This window comes from Syngnathus typhle, linkage group LG1 (assembly GCF_033458585.1).
Source record: "Syngnathus typhle isolate RoL2023-S1 ecotype Sweden linkage group LG1, RoL_Styp_1.0, whole genome shotgun sequence".
Classification (NCBI taxonomy): domain Eukaryota; kingdom Metazoa; phylum Chordata; class Actinopteri; order Syngnathiformes; family Syngnathidae; genus Syngnathus; species Syngnathus typhle.
Window position 1 is genome coordinate 11,890,720 of NC_083738.1, and position 10,660 is coordinate 11,901,379.

The following is a 10,660-nucleotide window of genomic DNA, read 5'->3' on the forward strand; positions in this document are numbered from 1 at the left end:
CAGCAAGTATTTTGCCTGGGTTGTTCTTTTCCCCTTTGTGCGCTTTGTCTGCTTCTAGTGCTTCATTATTTGTTTCTGTGTTCTAATCTTGGCCAAGTCAATAATATTCTTTGTTGTCTGAAATTGTGTGTCAGGAACAAAAAAAGGACTTCTCCTTTTGTCCGAAGTACCTGTCTACTGTGACTTTTCACTCTTGCTGAGACCTACAGATAAAATAATCATTAGATGTTGTTTTCTGCCTGCAATTACTTTTGGTTACAATGGGTCAAACTGCTGGAAGTTTGAAAGAAAAAAAAAAAAATAAGAAGAAGCCACAGAGTGGACAAGTGCAGATGGATTGCAGGCTAGAAAGTGTGAAGGTCCCGCAAGTGCTGATAAATACGTATGTGGCTCTGAGACTCTCTGTTGTCAGCGCCGTCTCAGTAAATGCATCTGAAGTAATTAGTCTAGAGTATATATGGATGACCTCACCCCTCTTATCTGTATCACATTGTCTCCGTTGAGAGAGGCTATTCATTAGATCTGCCTCTATTTGAACCAAAAAGGTGTGCAATACAATTTCTTAGATTGTATTTTGTTTGTATCGCCAAAAATTATCCCAAAATGTATGTTTTCATGACTTTAATCTACTACACCATTGTTTTATCTAATTGTAATTACAAAATTCAAGGCTGAAAGTAAGTAAGTAAGTGTGCAAATGTTTCATTTATTTACATGTAACAAAAGTGTGTTTTCTATAGTAATAGGCTTTGACTAAATGTCTGGCCAAACATGCTCTCTTGAAGATACGTCATTCTTCAACATGAATCCCCTGAACTCTGTGATCTTAAGCTTTCCAAAAAGCTTTAAAAAAATATATTTTTTTTACTTCACCCTCCACGACCTTGTCACCAGTGAATGTGACAAGTTTTGCCTTCACATTGCATTCACAAGGGATTATACGTATTGTAATATATCCTGATAAAAGCAAACGAATAGCCTTTTCAGCCTTACGTGAAAAGGACAGTTTGCCCCTTTGTGGGTGTAAACAGAGTGATCTTGATTTTTTGAAAATCAACGTGCCCAGTCCCATTCCTTTTAAATGTGGCGCTATGGAGTATTGCACCAATTATTTGTGATGGGTGGTAACATACAGCTGTTTATAACCGCTGGTGTGTTAATTCTATATCCGCGAATGTATACGCATCCCCATCACCAATCATTTGTGTGCCCTCCCCGCCATCTGCACAGAGGCGTAGCCAGGAATTTTTCCGATAGGGGCGCGCGCCCACAAGAAAAAAAATCGAACATCACCCACGCCGTTTGCTGATCGCTAAAACAACATCCGGGTCCGGGAGGCAAACGGTGAATGGATAATATCGCGCACATAGAATAGCGCAAGCACATTCGCGCAAGACCGAAAGAAAAAAATGGCATGAAAATGAAGAATCGAAAAAGCTCGATTTTTTTTTTTTCAACCGGGGCGCAGGGAGTCCTAACCGGGGCACCGCCCCGGCTCGCCCCGGCTTGGCTACGCCTCTGCATCTGCATGTTGGCCAGTGAGGTGATTAATAACAAGAACAATAATAATAATAATAATAATGCATTCAATTAATTTATTTATACAGTGATTCAAATGTTTTAATGCCCGCTCTTCACATTCACACACGTCTGTGGAGCTCAGAATCTGACTTTCTGTCCCAAAATAACTGTTGACAAGCAATTTACCTATTGTTCCGGATTTAGATATGGTCTCGGCAGGCATAAAATTTTGATTACTTTTTGCCACCAAATTGTCAGATGTTGTCAAAGGACACCCCCCCGCTAAACTCAGCTAAGCGCAAAATGCTCTGCCAAATTCCCTAAACAGATAAAGTGAGGCTTGCGCCTGCATGAAAATTAGGGTACACAAACATTTCTGAGACTGTGCATGAAAATAGAGCTGAGATTTATTGTTGCGTGGTCACAGACTCCGAGTCAGTACTTTGAACTTTTATACTAACCCAAATGGTTAGCATAGTAATCTTCATAGAAAATAAAAAGGCTATAAAGTGGTGCAAGAAGTCAATCTGATTGAATGCATGTGAGAGAGATTATTGGGTGGATGTCAACTCCTTAACATCTCCATTTTCATATTATTATTATTGTTCTGCTTCAGATGTTTCTTTCCGATTGGGTTATCCTAACAACAACAATTGTGCCCTTTAAAAGAACACAGATTTTTTTTTGTGTGTTTTTAATACAAATGTAGGACTCCCCTCATCCCCAAATGAGCAAATTCACACTGTTCGTATGGATGGACATATTTACATTCCAGTGGGAATATTATCCAGTGAAGATATTTTCTGGCTTGTTTTAATATAATCGTTTTCAAGGGCCAGTCCAGAAATAAACATCATTGAGAAGTGCTCCTATTCATTTGGCTTAGCTGTGTTTTTGTTCTATGTCGAACAGTATATGTCAAGAAACACATTTCTTTATGCTTGAAAATTTTGGCAGCAAAAATAAAACGCGCTGCTCAATGACAGCTTCTGAATCAAAACTTCACTGGTCAAGTTAAACAAAACGGCTAGTTTTATGTGCTGCCAGACGTCAGTGGATGCTCCACAGTTATCCTGGGATTGAACTTGACACATTTAGTTCCCTATACGGTACACCCGAGACGATCAAAACCAAACATTACCATTCAAAATTTGAGCATAATCCTGCATGCTTGGATGGAGTGTGGAAATTTGTAACATAACAACTCGACAGTTTTATGCATTGTGTATAGAGGACTGCTTCAGTTAGTACTGGAAAGGATGTGGCCAGGTCCACCTTTCTGATGGCTGGTTTCAAGAGTCTAATGTCCCAGATGACTGGCAATTATCCTTTTAATTAGCAATAATGAGTTTGTGAACACCGATATAATGAGCTAAATCATATGTGTGCAGACATTAATATGAAGCTCATCAGGATGTAAGCAGGTCTGTCAGTAAAACTCGTCACGGTTCCTCTAAATTGTATTGTAAGTGTTGTACTCTATTAGAAATGTGAGGATGTTTATAACCAGACAAGTATGAGAAAGCTTGAAATGGATAAACATACAGCATGTCTGTTTTAAGATGGCACTTATATCATGACGCTCTGCTGTACACTGTTTACTACCAATATGTTACATGAAATCAAACATTACCCTGAAGCCAAAATAAACCCAAGAGGAGAGGTGTTTTATTCAGCCTTTAGTGGAGACTGAATTACACATGGCAAACGAAGGCCTTATAAATACTTAAAACCCTCAAATGAGGAAATAAGCTTCAAAACATTGTCTTTCTTATCCAAGGTTAGAGGATCGAAATGCAAACTATCATGGAAATGCAATTTGTCTTGTTCAACCACCTTACGGTATATGTTTAAATGAAGCACTTTTTATTGGTCATTATAGAGAAGCTTTTGTGCACTAATGCGTGTCCAGTAAAATTGTGATGTATAGTTTCATAGCTAGTAGTTTTAGTCCATAGATGTTGTATTTCAGAGCATATTCAAACCAAATTCTGTGTTTGGTTTGATCACACAAATGGAAGGTTAGCAGAAGGTGGCTGCGGCATGTTGTTTTCCTGACTAAAGGATGCAGTGATGTCAGACAGATATTGTCTGTTAGATACCAGCTAAAGTGTGCAACCGGTGTGTTGAAAAAAAGCGTAGCTAATTATGACTGAGTCACTAATTTGGCCCGCAGGCTGTTTGGAATCAGTTTGTGAATTGAATCGTCACTTATCTTTGTGAGGCCGAACTTACATTAGATGTTTAATTGACTTCTGTGAGTTTACTAAATGGGTGGCAGACTTTGAGAACCAATTTGTTGAAAATAACTTAAATGAGAAGAGTAGGTCTTATCTATGCTTTGCTTTCGATTATACACTATTGTCTCTTATGAATCCCGCGTGTCGGCCATTCACATTTCCTTTGAAAGAAATGTGGAGAGGAAAATTACAGTGCCAAGATATGGGGCATTTGGAGATGTGTCGAAAGCCCTGCAGGGTATGACTGTTTCCCCTGAATACAAAAGACGCAAGCATCTTAAGCGGGCTGCATCTTTCCTCTGACTGACAAAAGCAGCCTGAGATGCCAATGACATAGCTCATGCCTTGCTCCCACCTGCCCATCCAAACTGTCCCGATGGAATAGAAAATAGTGCAGGACCAGGTCTTGTGGAGCTGCATTTCAAATATCAAAGCTGTAGCTGGTTCGAGCTTCATAAACCCATAAAAGGGCTAATGTGGCTCAGTGATAGCGTGTTTGTTGCCCAACTTGCAGGTTGTGGGTTCAATCCTCAATCCTGGTGACCATGTTGAAGTGTCCTTGAGCAAGACACTGAACCCTAATTTGTTCCCAGTAGGGCATGGCAGGAGCCTCCCACTGATGAAATATCTCAATTTGAAGGTGTACCAGTTGTGCGATAAAGGCATACTTTTTCTAAAGTAGCTTTCAATTGGAGTTTATGTGAGGCCCCACCTTTGGATGTAAAAAAGTCGAGGACAGTAACAGAAATGGGAGCTTTTTGTATATTTGTGTCTCCGCTTGCCTGTCAAGTGAGACTTTTATGTTAATAGCGTAACCTCATTAAAACACAAGAAAACACATTGAATCTGAGACTTGGCTCCAGCTTCATTGTTGTAGCTCGGAAAATGACAACACGGGGCCCAGTTTTGCCTTAATGAAGTTCCCGACCCTTTGAAAGGTGACACCTTTATACAACCCAAAGGATTTTACACTCTTTGTCCCAGACTCTATTTCAATATGGGAAGCACCGATCTGACTCCACTTTCGGCATATGTTGAATACACTCACCAGCCACAAAATGAGCTGTATCGTACATGCATAAATGAAAATGTTGACTTTACATTATTAATTTAACAATATGTATTGTATTGTTGTGTACTTTGCAATGTATGTCCTATATCTTAAAATATGATTTGCACTCAGAGTCAGTGTGATGCCCAAAAATGTCTAACCTGCTTCTCGGGTATAATTTTTAATGCAGCTCTCATCCTTCATCTATAGCTTGTATAGAAGTGCCTACTAAAGTGTCCAAGGAGTGTCATATTGTCACTTTTTACCAAATAATGAATCTCAAGATATTTATTTGCTTTCATCTAAAGCTATCAAACCTAATATGTGGTGGCAAATGTCTTGCATCTGTGCAACTTTTTTCTGGAAAAAGCAAGAAGTCATCCGAGGGACAAAAAAAAACATTTATTATTTATAGCATTCTTACTTATGCAAATATACTAAATCATTTCTGCGTGACAGCTTGAAGCAGAAGCCTAGAGGAATGAAGTGATGTTCAAACGTGGACTTCTCTGTCCCTCGCATGGCCGAGGAAACGGAACACTGCCGGGCTACTCGTTGCACTGTTTTACATTCTAATTATCTGACTTGACAGGCTTTATTGCCGAGGCTCAATGCTGAAGCCTCACACCAGACTCATTCCACATATGATACCAGCACGCGGGTAATGAGATAAGATTGCTTTGGAGCTTATGGCCTTGCTGATATGTCTGCTCGTTCAGTCTTTTCTTCTTTTTGTCTTGTCCGTACATGCAGCCTGGTTATTGTAATGAAGTGCTGATTTTTTCAGTTTAATAATTCCATTTGATCGGATTTGCTTGGGATTCAGAAAAATTAGTGTTTTGAGGCGTGTCACTTTGACAGTGACTAAAATAAACATTGTTTGTGTGAACGTTCATTAAAAATTTAATGCAGGAAAGCCAATCCATGATAGAAACAAGACTTTTTTTCAGTCTAATTAAGCTTCAGGGAATTTGTTGCATATTGTAGGTAAACAAACTGTGTCGTGGGAATACCAATGAAAATTAAATGCTCCTCTAATGTTTTCCTCATTATTCGATGAAATGAAACATTTATCACTAACTTTCAATTTGTCAAAAGGCTGACACTTATTAAGTCTGATGAGACAATGCCTTTGTTCCCCTCGCATTTGATTTCATGACTTCAGTAAATCAGCACATTCCAATGTATTTAAGTGCTCTCACGTGTGGGTTTTATTATGTGTTTATCTCCAGCCATCGAGGTAAACCTCCAGAAAGCTTTGGCTGAGGCGTCTGAGACCTGTACCCAAGAGTGTCTGATACTGGGCCACTCTGACACTTGCTGGATGCCACCAACCCTCACCCAGTTCCAGAGTCCGACAAGCGGAAGTCCCGCCTCCACCCCTACCTCTGTTGCAATCTCCGGTACGCTCCCCTCTTTTGGCTTCCAGCAGAGCTGTGCCCGGGGAGTCAAGGTTAACATGGGCAGCCTTGGTACCATGGATGGGCGGCACACGTTGGGAAGGTCTGTGCCTAAAAAAGACGAGCTGGACAAAGTGCATAACCGGCCGCAGTTCTACAACACCTTGGAGAGACACTGCAGTAAGAAGGAGGACACTGTCAAGGTTATCCCCTTGGCGAGCTTTTCATCTCCTGGAAAGCAGACGCCGACCGGCATTGGTAGTGGCTCCTTCCTACATGAGCACCAGCTGTAAGAACATTGGCCCGACATCCTGCACATGTGACTCCATCCACATGTATGGATGGTATGGATCATTTTGACGAACTGTGACAGCGTGGGTTTACTAATGGGAACATCTAACAATGGATTTCACCATGAGATTTTGAAACAGTCGTATCCTAATAATAATGTGGGGACAGTCTGAGCGCTCAAACCTTTCAAATTGAATGTTTAACATCCATTGTCATTGATCCATGAATAGCTATATTAGCCCTGACTGCAAAAAAACTCCACCAAGGCCTAACACAGGATCAGCAGCAAACCTTCAAAGATACCCAACTGTTGCTTATGCCAGGATTGATAAGGTTTTGAAAAAAGGACAAATCTATATCACAATGGCAACGTAAGTGGAGCACTCACTCTTTCATGGAAAAACTTACTTCGTGGCCCATGCCTCAATCCGCCACAATTTGGTGGCAGAAGGTTAAGCAGTTTTTTGCAACTCCTGCAAACTAACAAAGGAACAACAATGCACAGCGAACCTTTTTGGCTGAGGAAATAAACATAGTACCAAAGTCGTTTCAGCACAGAAAAAAAAAACCTGTGACTTTTGCTTTGAGTATGTAATTTGTGGTTAGTAATATAGTGGAACATTGTACTTATACTCCTTGTGCCCATCTTTGTGCAACTGTCCTTAAAGACCATTTACTCATGCATGCAGAAGAAAATGCAAATACACTATGTTGAGTCTGTTGAGTAAGCTAATTTGGGCTAAATGCTAATTAGAGGCCCAGGGTGGTGTTTCTATTTGAGATCTAGTGAAATATTACTCTGTATAATATGCAGCACAAACTCCTTTGGTGGTGGAAGATGTTTCGTTTGTCTTGCCTGAACATGTTACAGAAGTCTATTTTGGTCGGGAGGACTGAGGAAAGATTTAGGAGGGAGAAAAAAAAAAAACCTTTGAGAAGCATAACTAGGCCAATGGTAGACAGCACTGGTAATCTTTTTTGCATTCTTTTCACCAAGGACCGGTAAAATCATGAACACTAGCACAACCATATCCAAGATGTTTCCCATATGCTGTATGCTGCACCTCTCTGCCATTAAGAAAGTGCTTGCTGTTCAAAGTTGTCTCGTTATCTCTCCTTGAAATGTGCAGATGGATGTGCTTTGGAAAGGTGAGAGTCCAACCCCACCCCCTCATTTCCTTTTGTTCCTTTGGTCATATTTTGCTGCTTATAATCCGCCACATAACACAAAACCATTGAAGCAATTTATGAAATTCTTCGTCTAGTTACTTTGATGTGGGAAGTTGGTAGATACCCTAATCATGGTTAAGAAGTCTATAGGACTGCTCGCTGGGCTAACAGCGGAATGTTCTCGCGACTTGCACCAACAATGATAAGGTGGTAAGACCTCAAAAATATCTTCGTAATATGCTAGCAGTCTTCCAGTGTCATTACTAACTCCCAATAGCTTGCTACTAATTACCATTATAAAATTCAATTTAGCTGTGTTTCATCATATGTGATTATCAATACCTGTTAATGCTGACATTACTGTTCGCAGTGCAAAACTTTATTTTACATTTTCATTTACTAGTTTTTTTTTTTTACAGTGTACTGACATTACTGTTCGCAGTGCAAAACTTTATTTTACATTTTCATTTACTAGTTTTTTTTTGTTTTTTGTTTTTTTACAGTGTACCATGATATGACCAGTGACCAGAAAAAGGGAAAAAATGCACACGTCAATGACGGTTGAGACAATGCAAAACACTCCAAATCATCCGTGTAAACTGTGCTGATGATGATAGCTGCTCCAACATAACTACACTAGAACAGATTGGGTGCAGTATAATCTATTGCAACCACATTAAGTGTCTCCGCTTCCTACAAACACCCAAGCCAGGTGTCTAAATCACCAAGTATATGATTCATTTCCCTGTACCATCTTGCAAATTGGGAACAGCTCTGCATCTCTAATGTTTTGAGGCATTCTTTGGAGAGAGTGAAAAGCAAACTGTTTGCATGCAGGCCGCCTCTGCAACTTTTCTTTAAGACCATCTGGGGTCAAGGATCTGATTCTTGTAAAGAGGCCACATCCAAGATTTCGACAAATGATCACATAGAATGAGTTGTGTCATGGACAGGGAAATGAGTCCGTTCAATTCTCCCTGAGGTAATTATGAAAATAAATGCAATAAAAAAGACAGCATTTTAATCAATCTTCCTAAACAACAGTTGATGATGATGATGAGCTCCCTGTTTGAGATTACCCGATTTTCTTTCGTCCATCACTTTTCATCTAATTTCTTTGCCGTTGAAAACACAAATCTTTGCAAATGGCACAAACATATTCAGTCAACGGCGCACATATCATTGGGAACATCATACTGATTGAGTGAAATTGCTTCTGAAAGGGCCATTTTAATCTATGTTTACAGATTGTCGACATTCAAAAACAAGACATTAAACAAAAATAATGGTTTTTTTAACAATTTGGGGGAATGAGGACATGCATTATTCTTGTTGGACTATTAGAAAGATGTCGCAGGAAATTGTGCCCTCCCTCATATCACAGAGGGAGAGAATATTCATATTCAATGAGACACTGTCACTATGTCATAAGAAAAGATCACAATGAATATCATTTATCCAATCATGTGTAAAATATGCACAATATTTGGGTATAATATTAAATATGTTTTCTTCAAGGTGTTATCTTGACAATATAATGTGCAGTCAAGTTGCAGCGGCAGCATTACTGTGCCAATTAAACGCATTGGTATGTTGTGGGTTTGGATTCTAAAATGATGTTTTTGGTTGATTTTGTAAATTTATCCTCTTTTATTTCTCTCAACAGAAAGCAAAACTAGCATTGAGAATTTACTCTTTTATTTTTATCAGCCTAAATATACAGTTGAAGTAGTCAGCAATCACAGACTTTCCACTCCATGCTTCAGATCTCATTGTATTTTCCTTGTTTCTCTTTTTGCAAGCTCACTGCTCAAAACAGTTCAAAATAGCTACAGATGCACAACAGAAAAGACAATGCCTTTACATTTGAAACAAATCTCACACTCAACCTGTGGTATAATTTGCATGAACTGTTTTGACTCCCACGAGGCGTTTTAGACTGTATTGTTGATGCATCCATCATTAGATTCGGTGTCAGTATTAATGTTATCTGCTCTACTTGTTTGTCTTATGAAACTAAACCAATGTTAAATGGAGAACACACATTCAAATGTCTTAATGTTTTGCATACTACTTGGGTTTCCAAGTATACACAAGTTATAGGTAACACTGACATCACATTGTACATAGCACCCCTAAGAACAATATTACTAATGGACACACTATAGTAACTGTTAAAGCCAGGGGCAAGACACAATGTGGAAATGGAAAAATGGGGTAAAAGGAGAATATAAGAAAAGATGAGATGACAATCTCTGTTGCAATGTAAATGGATGTGTATAATAATAATAATACATAATAATGTGAGGGTGTGTGCGTGTGTGTATGAGTGTTTGTGAGGGCAAATTGGCATATACCTTTTGCCATAATAATGTATGTCCATTCATGTATCTTGTACAAAGTCTACATCAGAATATGATAAGTATATGCTTGTAAATTAGTTACCAGTGAGTGAAGTTATGTTTGCTTTGAGAAGGCTTCAGTGCTTGCCAGCAAATCTGTATTGGTCATTTAAATCTATAAAGTCTGTGTTGTTATGCCTTTGTAAGCGATACCATTTAATATTATAAAAATGACTTCGATATAGTGAAATGTTTGATCTTGGTCTTTGAATTTTAACTGCGCCATTAAATATTGACTCTCCAAACGTGTACAGAAATCACGCTTGTCATTTTGCGTAAACAGTGGAACCAACTACATTCAAGGGTTTGATACTGATATTGATTAGTCAGAGTGTAATCAGAGTGCAATGAATTCATTCCCAGAGTCAAGCTTTGCTCATCATTTCAATATTATACAGGTAGGTATCATTTAACCACACTTACTTGTAAAGTATGTATTACACTTTACTGGTAGTATATTGAAAAATGTCAATACAATAAAATTGGGGATGTTTGATACCACCTTTTGTTTCAGACAGATGTTGGTATGAGTATTCACTCTTAACTCTTGAATTTTGGGGCCACATGAGAAATTGGAATGCCTGC

The 10,660-nt window shown here is 38.9% G+C and overlaps 1 protein-coding gene across 1 annotated transcript in view; it reads left to right on the forward strand.

The window, feature by feature from the left end:
- Nucleotides 1-10,311, forward strand: part of LOC133165541 (protocadherin-9-like) — a 55,589-nt gene extending 45,278 nt beyond the window's left edge. Inside the window, exon 3 of the mRNA XM_061295297.1 lies at nucleotides 6,045-10,311. Coding sequence (XP_061151281.1) covers nucleotides 6,045-6,505 — 461 coding nt within the window. The 3' untranslated portion in view covers nucleotides 6,506-10,311. The remainder of the gene's footprint in view (nucleotides 1-6,044) is intronic.
- Nucleotides 10,312-10,660: the final 349 nt, after the last annotated feature.